Source organism: Hipposideros armiger, unplaced genomic scaffold, assembly GCF_001890085.2.
Source record: "Hipposideros armiger isolate ML-2016 unplaced genomic scaffold, ASM189008v1 scaffold_234, whole genome shotgun sequence".
In the NCBI taxonomy this organism is placed as follows: domain Eukaryota; kingdom Metazoa; phylum Chordata; class Mammalia; order Chiroptera; family Hipposideridae; genus Hipposideros; species Hipposideros armiger.
In genome coordinates, this window is record NW_017731584.1 from 284,077 (window position 1) to 304,898 (window position 20,822).

The 20,822-nt window shown below is 44.1% G+C and overlaps 1 protein-coding gene across 1 annotated transcript in view; it reads right to left on the bottom strand.

Annotated features, from left to right (window-relative positions):
- Nucleotides 1-10,549: 10,549 nt before the first annotated feature.
- LOC109389451 (gamma-aminobutyric acid receptor subunit rho-2) overlaps nt 10,550-20,822 on the bottom strand; it is a 32,059-nt gene continuing 21,786 nt past the window's right edge. Inside the window, exons 7-9 of the mRNA XM_019654993.1 lie at nt 15,504-15,656; nt 14,327-14,523; nt 10,550-12,934 (exon numbers count right to left, since the gene is read on the bottom strand). Coding sequence (XP_019510538.1) covers nt 12,626-12,934; nt 14,327-14,523; nt 15,504-15,656 — 659 coding nt within the window. The 3' untranslated portion in view covers nt 10,550-12,625. The remainder of the gene's footprint in view (nt 12,935-14,326; nt 14,524-15,503; nt 15,657-20,822) is intronic.

Consider the following 20,822-nt stretch of genomic DNA (forward strand, 5'->3'; position numbering starts at 1 on the left):
CTGTTTTCTCCAAGTGGCTATAAAGTCATAAGAGGTTCTTGTTTTTATTGGTTTCATTTAGGTACATCCTACCTGTTTTAGTCAATACTAGAGACAGAGCCATCCAATCCCTGGTGATGTGGTTGGCCTTTGGTTCTGTGACTCATGTTTCTAATTGTGCTGTAGAAAATGCTAGAGAACAGAGCAGGTGGTTTTCTCGGTTTGCTCTAGAGTTGATAATTCAGTAGTTTCAGGAACTGCTGAGTTAAGTTTCACCTAACTTCAGAATTTCCACACCTCATACTCTGAAACCTCTGTGGTAGGGACATGTAAGTCTTAGACACCCATGATTATTTTGCTTAAAAACCATGCTTTACTTTCAGGTCAATTTACAGGTGTTAATTACTGGTCCCTAGTAATTTTAAAATGGAAAAGAAAAAAAAATGCTGCTTTGTCCATCCCCACCAGTTCCCACCCAGTCATGTAAGTTGCTTCTCCAACTCAGTTATCTACAGCCTCTCAGATAGAAGGAGGTTAACCTCATGTGCTGGAGTAGTCTAGAAGTGCTGGAGAAGTCTAGAAGAAGCAAGGCCAAACTTTCCAGGCAATCAGGACAGAGACATTCAAGCAAATGACCAAATGGCCTTGGATATGGGTTGCTCCCTTCTTAGCATTCAATGCCACAGGGCATTCCCCACCACAGTTGGACACTGAGCTGTGTGTCCTGGGAAAGAGCTACGTGTAGGAGCTCACAGGATCTATTTCTTCAGGTTGGTGGTTCTGATTGTCTCTTAAATACAAAGTTTGCACTAAGAAAATGGCTGACCCAGCAGCTTCACTGCAAACCTCTAGAAAGACCAAAAATGGGAAATCATTAAGATTTTAGGCAAACTTTCAGCTTGCTTCTGTTACACCTAGTAGATACCATGCCAAAGAATTTGAATAAAGCAAACTTCCACAAGGAAATATAGGCTGTGGATGAAGACAGCTACTGTAAAGTGGGCTGTAGGACATGTAATGACATCTTCTTAGAAAGGCAAACAGCGCAAGAGTAACAGCTTAGATTCAAACCAGTTCTACTGAGGTTGAAATCCCAGTCATCTCATTTATGCCTGTGAGGCCTCTGCGAGGTAAACCTGTCCAGGCCTTAAGTTCTCCATCTGCAAAATGGGAATGATAATAACAGCACTTACTTCTAGGGAGGTAAAGGCGTTCATAAACAGAAAGTACAGGACACGTGTGAAGTGTTCCTCTGTTGTCTCTCAAGGGAAAACCGTGTGAATTTGTCAGAGACAACACTACCACCTTGCACTCACGCAGAGCTTTACACTGACAGATATTTTTCATGCATTTGCTCATTTGCTTCCTACAACCACCCTGTGAAGTGGGCTAGGTAGGAATCAGTGCCTCCATTTTATACATATAGAAACTAAGAGTCCAAGAATTTTCTCCACTGAAAAATGAAGCAATTAAAAACCCACTGGGAGTGACTAATCTCTAAATTGCATACATTTTCAAACTAAGCCTATTTTCTTCATTTGGTTGCACTTGGTAGATAACAACTTTTTAAAACTGTATAAATTGGTAATTTTTTGCTTTATTCCACCAGCTTCTTCTACAAATTTCTCCCTCACCTCTGTATCCACCCAAAGCAAGGTTCAAGTTGAATGTTTGCTGCCTCTGCGCTTTAGTCGAGTATCTACCTTGTTTTTTTTGTTGTTGTTGTTTTTTTTTTAGCTGAGCCATCCTGCTACCTGTTGGCAGCTCAGCGGCTGCTCAGCTCGGGCTGGACTCGAACCGCTGTTGCTCAGAGCTCAAACTCTTGAGCGAGCTCTTAACCAACTGAGCCACTCGGCCGGCCCTCAAGTATCTACCTTGGATGTGTATGTTTCTGTGTTGAGTCAGCCACACACACACACACCTGTCAGTTTCTTTATTTATAGTTATAAATTTATTATTTATTTAAATTATTTAATATAGCTATCATAAGAGGCTTTATTTCTCCAAACTGGAAACAATCCAAACATCTATCAACAGGAGAATGGGTAAAGAGATCATGGTTTATTTATACAATGGGATACTGCTCGGCAGCAAATAGGGATCAACTACACATACATTCAACAACATGAATTCATCTCAGAAATGTTATGTTCAGTGAAAAAAGCCAGACACAAAAGGGTACATACCTTACAATTCGATTTATATGAACTTTTTGAAATGACAAAATAAATCTTATGGTGATAGGACACCTACCAGTGGTTGTGAGGTCAGGAGCAGGTGAACATAGGAATGACTGGAAATGGAACATGAAAGAACTTTATCCAGTGTCAGAAATGTTCTATCTCTCCATAGGAAGGTGGGTGAATGGGTATACACATTTGTTACAGCTCCTTGAAGCATACACTTAAGATCTGTGCATTTCACTGTATGTAAATCATACCTTAATAAAAGATGTCAGCTGTAGGTAAACAGTTATCTAATAATAGTTTATCAAAAGGTATCTTTTCCAGGAATACAGATATGACTAGATATGCCAACTATTTAGATGCCCATATTCTAGTGAACTATTAATTAACATGCAGTAGACAAGAGCAGAATAATATTGTAGAAAATAAAAGATGCTTTTGTTCTTGACATTATGACCTTCAGGTAAGCAGTAACTTGAATATCAGGTGCACAAATGGTCCAGATGCAAACACATTTAGTAACACATTGTTATTCACAATGTTATTTTTAAATGTAGTCTTATTTCTGTTTTTAAAAAAAGAACCTAGAGAACAATAAAGTTCAGCTATTTATCTGACTCTGATAGTCTTATTTTTAGCACACATATATCGTATTTGCTTACCAGCTCAATTTTTAAAGATATTCAAATATAGAAGAGCCTCTCCTTTGTAGTCACATTTACATCCTTTAGGCCAGCAGGACATCTCAAAACAAAGCAGTATTGTTGACTAAGAGGATTGGGGTGACTCAGGGCAAACCTATCATCTCTCCTTGGAAAAAAACCCTAAAACTAAGAATCACCAAGGAAGTCTTGTCTTGCCCTCATGAATCTGGTAATCAAGGCCCCTTTGAGTGTGGGGAGGACAGACCTCTGGAGGGTGCAGCTCAGGGAATTGTCACACCACTACATGTGCAGTGGGAGTGGAGGTTTGGGGTCTTCACAGTCTGTCCCAAGGAAAATTGCCTTGGATGTGCTGACCCCATTTGCTTGTCCCCTAAATTGGCAGAGTTGGGGAGGGGGTGAGAAGAAATCCTGCCCGCTTTTAAAATAAACAATGGCAGGGACTCGGTGCCCAGGTCCTATTTCTGGGTACAGAAACATTCTATGTCTCTTTGAGCTCAGTTGTAACAGAAGCTCGTGGCATCAACTAAATGCTTTAGAAAGACCCATTTATTTCTGACCTGCCTGCTTCACACTTGAGATAGGAAAAAGACTGTATCTGGGTGAGAGGGAGGGAGGGAGGGAAGGAGGAGGCAATGGGTAAACATTTTATCCTTAGATATGCACTTCCTAACAATTCTGAGCTGATGCTTCATGGACAAAAGTGGGTATGTTCTTGGGTGGTATGGCAGGAACTGCTCTTTCCTCCACTATATGTTTTTCCCTTTCTTCCAGAATTTCTGTTTTTAGCTAGGTATAGGCCTATTCAGAGTAAATACATTTCCTAGCATTCTTTGCAGTTAGATGTGACCATGGGGCCAAGTTACAGCTAATGAAAAGTATATGGCAGTCTCCTGGAACTTTCCTTGAAAGATAGCTGGCACGCTCCCTTTCCCCTTCTTCATCCCTTTAAGCATTCTGCTTCTTCAATTGCAGAAATGATGGCCAGAGCTCCTGCCACCACCATGGACCATGAGGTCAAGGGCCATACCCTAAGGCAGCAAGTGGTGAGCTGGAAAAAGCCTGAGTTTTTGGTCCCCGAGGACTGTATGGGGCAGAGCTGCTCTTCCCTTCTGGATTGCCACTTTCGGACTTCTTTCTTTTGAAGCCCATGTTCTTTGACCAGTAGCCAAATCTAATTGAAGCTAATGCAGGTTACATTCAGCAAGTCACTGAGAGCAAATGCATGAACCTGGATGGTATTCGATGATGTTGTGGGGAACGAACAAACTTTCCTTTACCCGCAAGGTTCTTCTGGCTGGTCTTAATAATCAAATAGACATGAGACAGATTTGCAAAAGAAAATAACCAAATTTAATACACGTGTATGTGTGGGAACCCCACATACATAAGAGAGTCAGAGACCCCACATGCAGGAGAGGTTCAGAGACAGAAAGGGAACATGGATACATAGGACATTCTGAGCTAGAAGGCGAGGCATGGTGCCTTGGGGGCTTAAAAGGGTTATTGCAGAATAAGAAGAGCAGACGTTTAGTAAATAGAAGTTTGCCCTGTCCTACAGGTGGGTTAATACTGATAATCTCTTAAGGGTAAGGTCTCTAATTCAAGTTCTTCCAGGTAGTCAAGAGAAGGGCAGAAGTTTCTCTTGAGCCTGAAGCTAAAATTGCCTTTGGCTCAAAATAATCCTCATACCACAGAAGTTCATCTTGGAGTGGCTGGTTCTGAACACCCACAACATCAAGCAAATTTTCTCAAAGGTCAGAAATATGCTCTAGGACATTCAATGAAAAGCATGATTCAGTAAAGACTCTTGAGAGGTGGGCCACCTTATCATTCCAATTTCAGAGAGAAAACATGAAGTAGCAAAGTCTGGTACTCAAAGTGTCCCAGTGGATCAGAGGACCAGAGGATGAAATCTCTGGCCAAAGCGAGAAGTCTCAACCCAGGTAACATGCTGTCATCCATTTCATGTAATGTGGTGGGTATTAACTAATTTGAATTCCATAACTGGCAGAAGAAGTAAGCACTTTTCCTTTAAACATTAGGCAAGTTACTCACTCAACCTCTCTGGGCTTGTGTTCTCATCTGAGAAATGAAGAATCAGTTCCCGCTTAAAAAGGTTGTTCTCAAAAGTGCTGGCTGGTTCAGGACAAAGTTTTCACCTGTCCTTTGATAAAAAATTTTAGGATGAAATGTAAACCTGGATTTTATTGCAAAAGATTTGATGTATTCTGAGATCACGTTCTACATTTTCCGTGTTAAAATTTTTGTTGTTTTAGAAATAATTGTGATTATAGATGAAAGTGGTATTTTGGATTGTGGGGCAGTTTTGGGGGTTTTTTTTGTTTTGTTTTGTTTTGTTTTGTTTTGTTTGTTTTTAAAGATTTTATTGGGAATTGGGGGAAGGGGAACAGACAAGTTGCTGTTCTTTTGTTCTTCAGTCTAGTTGTGGAGGACGTTGCTTCACTGGCCCAAGTTGGCACCATCATTGCGCTCTTCCCGGGCGAGGCAGATCAGTCCCCGGCTTCTGGACGGCCGCTCACGGCGGCTGCTGGCCACACACAGTAGCCCATGGCAACCCACTGCAGCAGGGGCTGAAGCCTACGCCGTTGCTGGCGACTCACGGCAGCCCAGCTCCAGGTCGAGCTGTTGTTCAGCATCTTAGCTGTGGAGGGCAGTGTCACTGGCCCTCATATGTGGGATCCAAACCGGGGCCCTCTGGCATCCCAAGCCAGTTCTTAACCAACGCGCCACTTGGCCAGCCAGTGAGGCAATTTTAAATGTTTTCTTTTGGCAAAGTTAAAAGTTGACAACCCTCTTTCCCCCTCTTCCTCCCTCCCCTTTCCCTTCCCTTCTTTATTCCTCCTCCTCACTCCTCCTCCTTTTCCTCTCCTTCATCACTTTGTATTTTCTCTGGGCCAGGCACTGGGCTGAGTACTTTAGACACATTCACTCACTTACTCCTCGAATCCACCTATAGAAGCCAGAATTACCTTTTTTTTTTTTCCTTCAGATAGAGAAACTAAAACTCAGAGAGATTAAATGAATTACTCAAGGTCACACAGCTAAGGATACACATTGTTAATCTCCAGGCTCCTGTCTCCACCCTGAACATGAATAAAATATCATAGTAGCTAACAGGAAATGACATGGTGTAAGTAAACACCTCGCACCATGTCTAGCATATAGAAGGTACTGATAGAGACTAATTGTTCATTCATTCCTTCCATAAATATTTACTGAACCTCTACCACGTGCCAAGCACTGTTACATACCCTGAGATACAGCAATTAAGAAAATAAACAGGGCCGGCCGAGTGGCTCAGTTGGTTAAGCGTTCGCTCAAGAGTGCGAGCTCTGAGCAACAGCAGTTTGATGCCCAGCCCGAGCTGAGCTGCCACTGAGCTGCCAACAGGTGGCAGGATGGCTCAGCTAAAAAAAAAAAAAATAGAACTCCTGCCTTGTGGACCCTTACATTCTAGGCCTTATTACATCTGTGCTTACATCCTCTGTGGCAGCTTTCACCTACATGCACTCTTCCTGCTCTCAGGAGGAGTGGTTTGTGGCCATGCTCCACTCTGCAGCCTTTCCAATGCCACAGCAGGGTGGGCTTTGGGGGAGAGCTGAAGATACAGTGCCAGCAGCTGCCGGCTTTCTTCCAGACATAGAGAGGTGATGCTCTCTTAGGGAAAAGGAAAGGTGGCGGGTGTTAAAAAGAGAAACAACAGGCCAAAATGGAGTCACTTTTGCTAGGCCAGGCCATCAAATCAAGATTTAATTACTAACATAATTGCAGTTTCAGCCTCTCCCAGGAGTGGAATTTTAAACCAATCAATCTGGAGTTTCCTGATCAACACTAGTTAGGTAATCTGCCTAATATAAATAAGAACCCCTGTCATTCCCTATGGGAAGGTATTATTACCTGAAATAATCTACTCTTTTAACTTCTTAGTCCTACCCTCTGTCTGCCTATAAAAACCTTCTATTTTGTACAAAATCAGAGTGCCCTTCTAGTTGCTAGATGGGATACTGCCTGATTCATGAATTGCTTAGTAAAGCCAGTTAGATCTTCAGTTTTACTCCGTTGAATTTTCTTTAACACAGGGTAGAAAAGAAGTGGGTGAAGGCTGAGGCCAGAATAGATTGTCAACCAGAGGACTGGAACCTGGGGCCAGAGGCATTCTCTAAGCAGTTTGGGCAAATCCAACGTCAGAGCAGAAACCCAAAGCTCCGTGGGTGGTCAGTGCCAACTGTCCCTCCCACCAGCCACCTCCATCACCCATGCCACCAGGAAGCCAGGTGCCTTCTGGATTGACCTGAGGAGTGTTGATAGAAGACTAAACCTTCACTTAGGCCCTTTGCGTCTCGCATCCCACAGCTTTCTTGCAGGGAACTGTGAAAAGCGAAAAGAACTTGGAGCCAGAAGTCCTAGTTCCAGTCCCGGCCCTATAATTTGCCCTCTTTACCTCTTATCTCCTCTATAAACCCTACTTCACTGGGTTCTTGGAAGGATTAAAGGACTGGGTTCCTGTAAAAGCCCCTTCTCAAAGTAGGCTAAGTAGTCCTTGTTTGATGATTGGTTTGCCCAAGATCAGGATGAACAAATTGTTGAGAAAATTGGAAGGGTGGAATTCTCTTCCTCACTGCTCACTTTGGCAGGGTCCATTGCTTTGTCCTCACACACTCTGCTCATTCCTGTTTTCCCACCATCCACTGCCAGAGTGGAGCCTGGAGCACCATCCCTCAGAGAACCTCTTGGGTCCCCGGGGAACACATTTTGTAAATCATGCAAACCAAGTACAGACAATACTCTCCCAGAGAAATTATTTCAGACTTTAGTACCAGCCTTCAAAAAATGAGGTAGTCTTATTTAAAACGAAAACAAAAACAAAGAGTGGGACTGCTATAAAATCAGAAACTCAGGCACTGAGATTTTTTCAAAAGCTCCCTAGGTGACTAACACACAGCCAGGACTGGGGAGCCCAGATTAAGAAGAATAATCACATCATAAAAAATTTTTTTTAAAAATGCCTCAGTGCACAAAGGCATAAAATGCTTTGGGAACACAGGTGAAATAATAACAAATTCTCCTGTGGGCAGGGAGGAAGAGGATGTCAGAAGTCACAGAGGGGAGTTGACATTTGAGCTCAATTTTAAATGATGAGCAGGGGTCTCTAGGGCCTCACTGCTTGAAGCATGGTCTGCAGACCAGCAACAGACATCTCCTGGGTGCTTGTTAGGAAAGAGTAATCCCGGCTCCCCTCCCAAACCTACTGAATCAGAATGTGCATTTCAACAAAATCCCTATGTTGTTCATACACACATTACAATTTAAGATGCCTTGGGCTAAATGGACAAGGTAGAGAAGAGCATTCCCCACCGTAAAACTGACCATTTTAGATAACAGTTTACTACAGCCAAGGTTGATTTTTCAGTTTTTTAAAAATAAATCCCCAACCTAATGTTCTCAATGGTTGACCCAAATGTCATTTCATAATAACATCTGAAGGTCTGAGGGTGAGGATTCAGTGTTTTATCCAATCTGCTAATGGGGGATGTTTTTATTCTACTGGGGAGGACACTCACCGAATGACTCTGGAAGTTGGACAGGCTGGGACACGGGTCCCTTTCTGCATTAGATTTAGCTCTCAGTGCGAACAGGCCAGCACACTAGCTCTCAGACACATGTTGGGCACACAGCCTTCCTTGTGGGTACCATTTTAACTCACGTCATATTTCCTGGTGATTGTGGGGGCGGTGGGGTTAGGGGTGTCAGCTGATTGCAATGCAGTGTTAATCTCCCCAGCTGCAGCCGTCTGTTCTTTTGCAATGAAATGAAAAAGGGAAGAAGTCTCTAGCAGTGGTAGTAGGTCAATGAATGCTGCTTTGCATTCATTAAATGAATATACCATCTACACAGTGATGGGATTCAGGACAAATAGCCCCCAAATATGGCATGTTGGCCTATTGAGTATTTCAAGATGAAGGAATTTGAGGAATGGCATGTTCAAAAAGGACTTTTGGACCTCCTCCTGAAGCAGGTTGTCACCCTCATCTGAGAAGTGCCTTCCCTGTACTTGGGGGAAAGAAACATCCTTATACACATCTGTCCGAAGATGAGGGACTCAGAGAGGAACCTGAACAGACAGGCCCTGCTAAGCGCCCCCAGCTTACTCTACACTTACTCATGCCATTTGTCCTAGCATATCTTTCCACAACTCACCACTTTTCATTAAATCGAGCATAAAAACACTCAGGATTAATTGTTTCTTTGGGTCTTTATTTCTTTATGAAGGCTCTCGTGTCAAGTAAAACTTATATTAGATAAATTTGTATTTTTCTCCTGTTAATCTGTCCCTTTCAGTTTAATTTCCAGCCCCAGCCAGTGACCCTAAGAGGGCCAAGGAGAACTTTCCCCACCCCCCTACAATAGCACAGGTGGTGGAAACCCATAATACTTCACCCTGGCCACCCTGAATAGCTGGACAATCCACAGGCCAGCTTCCAGCCTCAAGGAGTATGTCCTAGTCTAACTCCAAGTTCCCACCATTCTGACATGTTCAGCACAATCCAGACCTGTTTGCGTTTTCTTTCCACTCTTTCCAAACCTTTCTCAGTTCATTTAAATAAGGGAGTAAATTGCTTTTTCCCTGAAAATATTATGAGAAATGAATTGTTTCATGCAACTTCTGCCTACCTAGATGTATTGAATACAGCTATGGAAGGCGGCACACTTCAGTGGGTATGTAGTAGGGTAAATCCTTCCTACCTTAACAGGGTTTGCATGAGAACCAAATTAGGAGCCACACATCCCGCTCTCGCCACGGTGCAAGCACAGAGAACGCACTCAATACTTGGCCCTTTGCACAATGCAGTTGCTTTAATGTCTGTTCTCCTATCTTCTGTGATGGCTGAGGCAGTGGCTACACTGTCTCCTGGCAGTGCCCACCCCATATGTGTGGGAACAAAGGATAGCACAAGTCCTAAAACTGTTGCTTCCCAAGCTCTTATCCATAGGCCTGGTGACAGAGTCATACTGTTCTTGGACCAGTCCCCCAAATTCCAATATAATAGTTTGGGGAAACAACCGTTGAGACCACAACCCGATTTCAAGCCAAGTATGCCACAGTGTTATTTTTAAATCCTCAAAAAACAAAAACAAAAACAAAAAAACCCCCAAGAGTCTAAAATAGTCTTTCCATAATAAATAGCAATCATTCTCTGAACATTTTCCTTTTCTCTACCTAAATATCACTTGTAGTTGAGGGAAGGGTTCCTCTTCTTTACCAAGAAAAACCATCTACCTGTCCTTGATCCCACCTGTCCTCTAGCCTCCATCTTGCCACATCTGTTCACAGTCTTTACCCTTCTCAATTTGAATGCTCATTATTTGCCTGCACCCCACCCTTCTCCACTTGAGAGTCTACCTTCTCCCAGTTTCTATAACACAGCAGTCTTCTAGTTCTCCTTCTGTTTTCTCTGATCAGTCCTTCTCTTCCAACCTATATGTCCAGAGGGTGTCCAACAAATGTATACACATTTTAAGAAAGGAAAACTGAGGAACTGAATTTTGTTTTATTTAACTTTAATTTAAATTTAAATAGATACATGGTTAGTGGCTACTATATTGAACAGCACAAATCTAGCATGTCCTTTTCTATTGGGTTGTCGGAAAAGTCATGATGCATTTTTGAAACAAAAAACATAGAAAAAATACATCATGACTTTTCCAACAACCCAATATATGTACATGTGGCATGTACGTTTCTTTTTCTCCAAATCCCCAAACTTCTAGTGAACTATTAAACCTGAGAGTGGTCTTGGGGACCTCTTGAACTTGCAGTTGCCCAAGGTAATCTATGTCATATTGTTACCCAGAGCTGGTCCCACTGAGAGTTCAGCTCCTTGAATCCTGGCCCTGATCACATAGCCTCTGGACCAATAGGCTGGAGGCCACAGTGCAGATCAGGGCTGGTGACCAGAGACGATAAGTCTGGCCCTCAACATGGGCAATTGAGTAGTGAAGGAAGTGTCTGGGATGATGGTCACATAAGGAATGAATGTGGGAACAGAGGGAATGGGTGGGGGCCTGACCAAGGGGAAGGAGCAGAGAAGCTGGGGTGCAGAGAGCAACTGTGCAGTCAGTCACAGGGAGGGAGTAACTGAAAAAGGATCAGGTAGCTGCGGCCCCTGACTTGAAACTTCTGGAGGCTCTGGTATCCATGTGTGCTCCCTGGGAGCCATGAGCTGTGGAGTAAACTCCACAGGCCAGCGATTACTTGATTTAAGGCAGGGTTATGGTCTCTCTTTTGCTGTTACCATTTACCTACTCTTGTCCAAAGAACCAGACACCCAGACCTTGAACAGGACGGTAGCAGGGGCAGTGGGGAAATGGGCAGAACAACTTCCTCAGGAAGCAAATAATCTGAGGTGGGCATTTCCTCCTTACTTCCCCAGAACAGCCTTCTAATTCAAAGCGCTGTGATGTAAAGAAAAGGCCCCTTCTCAAAATAATGTCCTCTGTACCTCCAGAAATTCTATCAATCAGAGAGTCTCTGATGTTAACTAGCAAACACCTAAAACAGGGTTGAGGGAAACGGTCACTCACAACTTACTGCAGATTCAACAAATCGGATTGCTTTCCTAATCTGAGCTTAGCTGCATTAGAGTAAAGAGTCACTAGCTTGTGGAAGTAAGAGAGAAATCACTCAAGGGTGCAGGGCACTTCTGGTTGGCATAAGTAGGTCCCCCGGGGTGGGGCCAGGGCTTGGACACAGGAATGGTTGAGGACACCTGTCTGCTGGGAAGAAGCCCAGAGAGGGAGTTAGGACAGCATGTGAAACCAGTTTCCACAGCAGAGCCATGCCTCCTTCTGCCCCAGACCAAGTTCTGCTGTCGCTAACTAATTCTCCAGTCCCTGTCCCTTTCCCCAGCACTAGGCTTGTCCTGCATGGAGAATACAGGAGAAAAGCACTGGGTTGACTTCATGAGGGCCTCATAGGAGACAGGAAATGCTTTTCTAGACAGACCTAGGAGTAAAAGAATCAGCAAATAAACTGGCCTGTGGGGTGAATGGGGGTTGAGGGCAGGAAAAGAACAGAAGTACTTCTGCCACATGTAGAATGGGCACAGACTTAGAGGAGTTCTCTGAGAAAACAGACTTCTATTTGTTTATTTCCATAGCACTTGGCACAGGGTAGATACTCAATATTTAATAAATGGTGGAATAGATGCGTGAGTGAATAATGTCCTCTAATATTGCAAAATCATGCAAGTTGCCAGACTCACACAGGTCAAATCATTTCCTGTCTGGGATCTGAGTTTTTTTCCTTCTTAGATAGGCACTTAATCCAGTTGTATGGGTTTGCAGATGCTTATTCTTATTTTAAATCCCAATTTCCTGTCTTCTATCCAGAATGCCCCTTCATTTTCCTTTCCCTTTCACAACTGAATCCTAGGTTTCTTAAGAGTTTCAGAACATCTGGGACGTATTTGAATCTTTTTTTAAGCAGGGGGGTGAGGGGGGTTGGAATCTTGCAAACCTGTTCAGACACAAGAACAGAAGAAGACAGCCCCAGAGAAGCATGAAGTGGGACACAGCACAGAATGAATGAGGGGCAAACCCATGAGGTTGGGGGAAGGGAAGCTGGAGGGCTCCTGGGTTCCTCCAGGAAGGGGCACTGCTCTTAGGGGTCCAGGCTCTGTTTGGTGAGGGGAGCACGGTCAGCAGGTCTATGTGCAGACGCTCGCCAGACCCCATAGATGTCTAGGCCCTTTCCCAGGCACAGCCTCGGAGCCCCTAGGAAAACACTGACCAGTAAATCAGGTTGAAAAATATATAGGAGGCAGGGAATATCAGCCTGGAGTATTTGTCAATGGCGTGGGTGTTCTGGAAGATGCGAAGCCCCATCTGGCCCTTCAGAAGCCCTTTCTTCCTGGAGGAGTTAGATTCATTGCTCAGGGCCAAGTGGGCCACTGTTTTGTCTTGTCCTTCTTCTGTCAGAATATGGCTTCTGGGGTACCCGGCAAGGCTGTTGGTGTCAGACTCACTGTAGCTTCCATCCAACATCATGGTTCTTGAGTGAAGCATTCCACACATGCACGGGAGCTGTGGGCAGCAAACACATGTCAAGCATGTTTGGGCCTCGTGAGAGGAGCAGAAGAGGTGGCCTGGGTGAAGAGCAAAGCTCCACGGCTACTCAGAATCACAGAAAGGCAGAACTGGAAGGATCCCCAAAAGTCACTTAGCCCACCGATTCTTTACCCTGGCTGCATATTAGAATCACCTGGGAAGCTCTTTAAAATGGACATACCCATGCTCTACTCTAGATTAGTTTAAAGCCCCTTGGTGATTCTACTATGTGGCCAGCGTTTAGAACCACGGTGTACTTCAAATGCCCTCAATTGTAGAGGCAAAAACTAAGACCCAAAGAGGCTATACAATTCTCCTGAGATCACAGCTGGTGTCAGAGTCAGGACTTAAACCCCCATTCTGATTTCAGTTATGGGACTCTACCTCTTTGTGCATGAATCAAAAACTGATTAGGTAGGAGAGTGTCCTTATTATAAAGTTAATGTAAGGTTACACAGGGCCATCATGCCTGTGATGTTTGGTATTTTTTTTAAAGATTTTTATTGGGGAATTGGGGGATGGGAACAGAGCTGGGGAATTGAGGGAAGGGGAACAGACAAGTTGCTGTCTTTTTGTTCTTCAGTCTAGTTGTGGAGGACGTTGCTTCATTGGCTCAAGTTGGCACCATCATTGCGCTCTTCCCGGGCGAGGCAGATCAGTCGCTGGCCTCTGGACAGCCGCTCACAGCAGCTTGAGGGCCACTCATGTTGACTGCTTGCTACACACGCTAGCCCCTGGCAACCCACTGCAGCAGAGGCTGCAGCCTATGCCGTCACCGGCCACCCACAGCAACCCAGCTCCAGGTCGAGCTGTCGCTCAGCATCTCAGCTGCAGAGGGCAGCGTCACTGGCCCTCATATGTGGGATCTGAAATGGGGCCCTCTGGTGTCCCAAGCCAGCTCTTAACCAACACGCCACTCGGCCAGCCCCCTGTGATGTATTTTTAAATGATTCAACTGCACCAACAAAACTGCACAGTCTTCACGGGACATGGAGTAGAGAGTAGGAATGGAGTCAATGGAATTGTAATAGATAAGCATGATATCGGGGAGGGCAATAGGTGGGGAGAGGGGGGGTTGTTACTTTGTGAGGGTGAAAAGGATAACTATTGCATTTTTCTGTACACCTGAAACTAACAATAAAAAAATTTAAAAAAAACAAAAACAACTGCACAGTCTTCCTACTCCTAGTCTTTGTCCAAAAACTTTCTGCTTTCTGGGATCCTTTGTGGTAGAAGTAAGAACCTGTTCTAAAATGGGCCCTTCTCCTTTTATGTAAACATCTCCCTTTTCTACATGCAACAGTCTCTGTCCCAATTCTCACCCCACCAGTTAGTATAAGCTCAGACAAGGGAATAAACTAAACTCACCTTTTCCCGCAGCTTCCGTTCCTTCCGCTCCTGCACGGTGGTCAGGTAGTTGACAGCCGCGTACTCCAGCACCGAGAGGAACACAAACACAAAGCTGACCCAGAGGTAGATGTCCACGGCCTTGATGTAGGAGACGCGGGGCATGGCGGCGTTCACGCCCGTGATGATGGTGGACATGGTCAGCACCGTGGTGATACCTGAAACATCCAGCTTTAGTTTAGCCGCTGACAAGGGTACAGAACTGCCCCCCACACACATTGCACTAAGTCACCATTTTACATTCTCTATCTCTTAACTCCAATGAGAAATTCCCCAGGCATATTTCCACCCCGTAGAGGTGTGTGAAGAAGTAGCCAGGCTGTTTGTTTTCCTGGCCAACTTGCTATTTGTCTGCTTTCACTTTAAGTGCCTTGGGACACTGGGTTTCTGTGACGTGACTGACAAGATCTGCAGTGCTTCAGAAAGAACCTGTTCAGATGTGGACTTTAAAACGGTGACTAAAAGACATCTCTAAAGGAACCTTCTCAAACCTCAAGGAATGAACACATGCTCCCTCATCTAAGGCACATTTATGAAGACTGTGGAAATTCCTGGAAGCCTTGCATGCTAGCTTCTTCTTCACCGTGCCTTGCTGATCAAACCCTCACATTTCTCAGGGCCCAGCCTGATTTTGTCCACATGATGAGTTGTAAACATTTGCTCTGGAATTCAGAGTCTGCGAAGAACTAAAACCACAATTTCAGGGAGTACAGCCCTCTCCTTCCCAGAAATCGTGTAACATGGTCCCTGCCTCCACACTCTGCCTAAACAGGGCCAACAAAGAAAGTTTTGGTATTTACAGAATAAATTTTTGGCATTTGTAGAATTGTCTTATTTATTGAAGTACTGAGCCCTAATACTGCTGGTGGTAGAATTCTATATGCCAAATAAGCTCTATCTTTCTGACATGATTCACGCAGTACTGATGTTGTTCTAGCTCCCTGTGGTTTTCATAATGTAGCCTAGGAAACTGAGGGCAGCATGGGAATGGCGAGGACAAGAAGCAGGAGGAAAGTTTGCTCCTTTTGTCTGTTACACCCCATCAGTTAAGAACTCTGAACAATGGTTTTACTTTCTCTTTACATAGTCACCAGTTGAAAAACCAGCCACCCTACCACACCTTATCAAACAGTTTTACCCAGTGAAACTCTGGCAGGCACAGCTCTGCGATCGATCCAGAAGGACACCCAGGACAGCATGACCATCAGGGTGGCAGGGAAATAGGTTTGGAGCAAGAAGAAGAAGATGTGGCGACGCAACGTGAAGTTAATATACAGACGGTTGTACCAGCCTGGGGGGCACAGGAAGAAGCCAGTGAGGTTCAGTCTGAGAGGCAAAACAAAACAAAAACTCTTTCCCAGAAGCCCTTCTTTTCCTGACATTGATTTCATCTTCAGCAGGACATTAACCATGAATGACCAATTGGCTTATTATAATACATTTCCTTTCCAAAATCTAAGCCCTCTCTCCTATAAATAAATATCTCACCAGTATCTAGTGCATTCACTGTTTTATTCAATATTAGCTAACTTCCCTTCACAGCATTTTGGGGAAAGATAGAACTAAATTGAGGTTTAGGTTTAGATGTTTGTTTTGTGTTTGGTGTTTGCAAACCACAGCCACATTCCCTGAGTGACTCCCTGCTCAGGAGCTTAAGAAGTTGGACTGGTTCTATTTTGTTGAAGGTAGTACCACTGAGGCAGGAGCCAGCAGCGCTAGGCTCTTGTCACTGTCCCCTTCATTGTGGGATTGGTCAGCTCAGTCAATTGCCACATTCATCACAAGAAGAAATAGGCTGTTCATGTGATTCTGAAGTCTGACATCAGTTCTACCTCTTTTTTTTTTTTTGAAGATTTTATTGGGGATTTGGGGAAGGGGAACAGTGTTGGGGAATTGGGGAAGGGGCATAGCCAAGTTGTTGTCCTTCAATCTTAGTTGTGGAGGGCGCAGCTAGCTCAGCTCCAAGTCCAGTTGCCATCCGGCTGTCCATTGGCAGCTCGTGGCCACTCAGCTCAAGGTACCATGTTAAATCTTAGTTGCAGGTGGGCGTAGCTCACCATATCATGTAGCAGTCGAACCGACAACCTTGTTAGGAGCACATGCTTTCACTAGCTGAGCCATGCTGCCACCTGTTGGCAGCTCAGCAGCAACTCAGCTCGGGCACAGCTCACTGGCCCATGTGGGAATCAAACTGGCAACTCTGTTGCTCAGAGCTCGTACTATTAACCAACTGAGCCACTCGGCGGGCCCCCTAGTTCTAGTTCTGATACTCCATTCGTCTAGTGCAAGTTATTTACCATTTGCTGATTCCTCAGGGGGAAAAAATGAGGATATAGATATTATTATTTCATTATGGCATTGAAAATCACTGATTAATGGTTGTAAAAATAATTGAAATTGTAAGGTTTCAAATTATCCACAAGGTCATCACCCAACCACTGGGACCAAAGATAGCGTCAAGGACAGTGTGAATGTATAACATAGACTGAAGCTGGGTGCACACCTCACCCCACTTCCACCTCAGCCCAGCCTTACCAGAAAATATTACAGCTCAGAGATGGTCCCACTCTGTGTCTCAAAGTGTGGGGTACACACAATGGTGTACAAGAAGGTGATTGAAGGGGTACAGAGGTGGATACTTTTTTGCTTGTGTTCATTACATTTATTATTAAAGCCATCTTCTATTTATGGCAAATGAGACCCGTTTCCCATTGAGTATAGTGATGTAAAATTCCCTTTCAAAATACAGTATAAGAGGGGAGTTGACTTAAAGAAAAAAAACTAAGTCGATGACAGCATAGGTGGTATGAAGACGAACTTTGCAATGGTGTTAGGTAAATAACTGAAACCCACACCTAAACTAACCTTCTTATTTGGGACATGAGGAGACCCCCAGAGGCTTATCTAAGACCTCAGCCTCAGCCAGGATGAACTCAGGTCAGAGCTTGGGACTCCAATGCCCAGTCCAGGGCTCTTCTTACACAATATCTTTTCAATTCAGCAGTGGCCACTGAGGACCTCCAACTGTGAACATTGCTAGGGCCTGAAGGGGGTAGAGAGATCTAGATCTTGGTTTCTGCCCTCAAGGATTGGCCACAGGATGAAAGTGCTCAAGATATAGAACAGTGTATATCTAAGTGCTAAAATATACATCTGTGAAAGCAATGAGTGCTTTAGGTTTTGGACAAGAGAGACCTGAATGGCTATTGGCTGGAATAATTAAGAAAGACCTCCTGGAGGACATGAGTGTAAGCTGGACGAGTGGACAGGAAGAGGTGAGGCTCAGAGATAGGAGTGAGTGGTACAGGCTGAGGATGCTGACTCTTAGCCTGGCTGTGTGCAAGGAACCCCCGGAAGCTTTGCTGCTAAGCCAGAGAGACATTCTGACTTAATTGCTCTGGGGTGGGGGCCTCGGCATAGGTATGATTTTAAAATTCCCCAGGTTCATAGCAGCACTATTTGCAATAGCCAAAAGGTGGAAACAACTCAATGTCCATTGGCAGATGAATGGATAAATACAATCCATACAATAGAGTATTATTCAGCCTTAAAAAGGAATGGAATTCTTACACAAGCGTCAACACGGATAAACCTTAAAACCATTATGGTAGGTGAAATAGGCTGCCACAAAAGGACAAATATATGATTTCACCTATATAAGGTACCTGGGATAGTCAAATTCATAGAGACAGAAATAGAATAGAGATTCCTAGGGGCTGAAGGAGGGAGACGTGGGGAATATTGTTTAATGGGTGCTGAGTTTCTGTTTGTGACGATGAACAAGTTCTGGAAATGGATAGTGATGAAGGTTGCACAAGAGTGTGGATGTACTTAATGCCAATGAATTAAACACTTAAAAATGGTGAACACACATGGTGCCAAAAAAATGTTTACACATTTTAAGAAAGGAAAACTATTAAAATTGTAATGCTCAATATATACCAATAACAAAAGATGAATACAAGTCACGTTTGACTTCTGCAATTACAAGAGGTGCTCAAATGGTTACCATCATCATACAGACACTTCTGATTATGGCAAACTACTGCTTGAGCAATGCTGATCAAAGTGTTAATGTCTTTCAAAATGTGTATACCTTTTTTTGGCAACCCCTGATATGTATGTATGTGTGTGTGTGTGTGTGTGTGTGTGTGTATATATAGGTTTGTTTTAACCACAAGAAAAAAATTACTAGCCAACAATAGTAAAATGGTTCCCCAAGCCATTCTAATGTGCTGCCAGAGTTGAGAAACATTGACTTAGAGCAGTGATTCTCAAAGTGGTGTTCCTGGACCAACAGCAAGGGCATCACTGGGAACTAGTTAGAAATGCAAATTCTCAGGGCCCACATGGGACCTACTAGGGAGGAACTGTGAGGGATAGGGCCCAGCATTCTATGTGTGCACTATCCCTGGAGGACTTGTTAAAACATAGATTGCTGGGCTCCATCTTCAGAATTCCCAGGTGATACCAATGCTGCTGGTCTGAGCACCATGCTTTGAGAACCACATTGCCTAAAATCAATGGCCTTTGAAGTTTGATGTGCATAAAAATCACGTGTTAAACATGCAGATTCCTGCATTCCACTACCTAAGATTTTGACTCAGTAGCTGCAATGGGGCCCAGAAATCTGCTTATTGAATACACGCCTCTGGTGGTTTGGATGCAAGTGGACCTCAGGCTGCCTGCAGAAATGCTGCTGAGAAGATGAAAGCCATTTGGCTAGAGTGAAAAGGTAGTAGTGAGTCAGGGAAGGGAACGGTTAGGTCAATAGGGAAAAGCTGGAACAGTAAGGTGGGTCAGATAAGCTTGATATGTGGTTACTGTGTAGGCCCATGAGTTGTTTTTTGAAAGAGGCAGGAGCTTTTAGTGTAGTGGATAAATAGAAAGTGATCTTCAAATATGACACAAATGACTCATCATTTCTTCATCCTGCAGCCTTTGTCCAACGTCATCTTAAATTGGCATTCATGAAGCAAATCACATTGTTCCTTAGGTTTGCACAGGGTCTTTCTTGAAGGGCTAAAAGCTGCATTTATTTCATGAAGGACTATTTCATCATCCTTTCTTTCCTTCTGTCTAAGGAAACCAGGGAGAGTTGCCTTGGAAACACAAGGAGGGGACCAGGAGCTTTGAAAATGTACACACCATGTTCCAAACAGAACATTCTTGGGTAAGATCACAGACCCTGTGGGGTGGGATGATAAACCTGCTTGTCGATACATAGTAAATAATGGGTGCAGAAGATGCATTTTAATCTGGACTCCAGAAAGGCTTGAATGGGGGACAAAACAAACAAAAAACAAGCATGCTATTCCAACACAGAAAACATCTAAGAGGAGTATACACAGTGACCAAGGCAGATTGCCTGGCCACTTAGGAGCTGTGCAATTTCAATGGACAGTTCCTCCTAGTCTCAGTTTTCTGTAAACTGAGGATAACAACATCTACACCAGAGGTGTAATTGGGTAGAAATTAGTTAATTCATATAAAGGACTCAAAACAGTGGCACATAATAAAAGCTATATAAGACACCCTTAAAAATGGTTTTAGAAAGAGAGTTGATTTGAGCTTGCCAAGAATAGAGGAGAAAATTGTGTGGCAATACATATCAGCATGAAAAAGAAGACAGGGATGAGGGTGAGCACTGTGGGCATCAAGTGAAGCAGGCTTAGGCTGTCCCGACACCAACACAACCTTAGCTGGGCTCACTCTTTGCTGGTGTTAGATGGTGTAGACAGAGGAGTGTGGGTGGCGGCAGATGCATGGGGAGATGGTGACCATGCAGGGGTAGACAGTACTACAAAAGCTTCCCACAGAAGGGCCTGGGTATCTCTGCACTGGGACAAAGGGTGATAAAGTGAGAAGTCCTCAAGGGTCCTGTAGCTACCGTAGAGCTGTTGTGGGTTGAATTGTGCCCCCCAGAAAGATATGTTGAAGTCCTAATTCTCAGTACCTGTGAATCTGACCTGATTTTCAAATAGGATCTTTGCACATGTAATCAAGTACGGTGAGGTCATATTGGATTCGGAGGGCCATTGATAATCCAATGACTGGTGTCCTTAGAGAAGAGAGAAATTTGGACCTAGATACACAGACACAACACCATATGAAGACACAGAGACACAGGGAGAATGCCATGTGCCAATGGAGGCAGTGGTTGGAGAGATGTGGCAACCACCAGGAGCCAGTAAAAAGCAAAGAAGGAATCCTCCTTGGACCTTTCAGAAGGAGCATGTCCCTCAGACTTCCAGGCTCCAGAACTGAGAGCAAATAAATTTGTTCTCTTAAACACCCAGTTTATGGCACTTTGTTATGATAGTCCTAGGAAACTAATACGAAGAGCTAATGGTGAGATTAGAGAAGAGCTGACAAATGGATCCTCTCAAACTTCAAATATGCTGGGCTGGCCGTGTGGTGCATTGCTTAAGGGTTGGCTTGGGAGCACCAGCTCTGA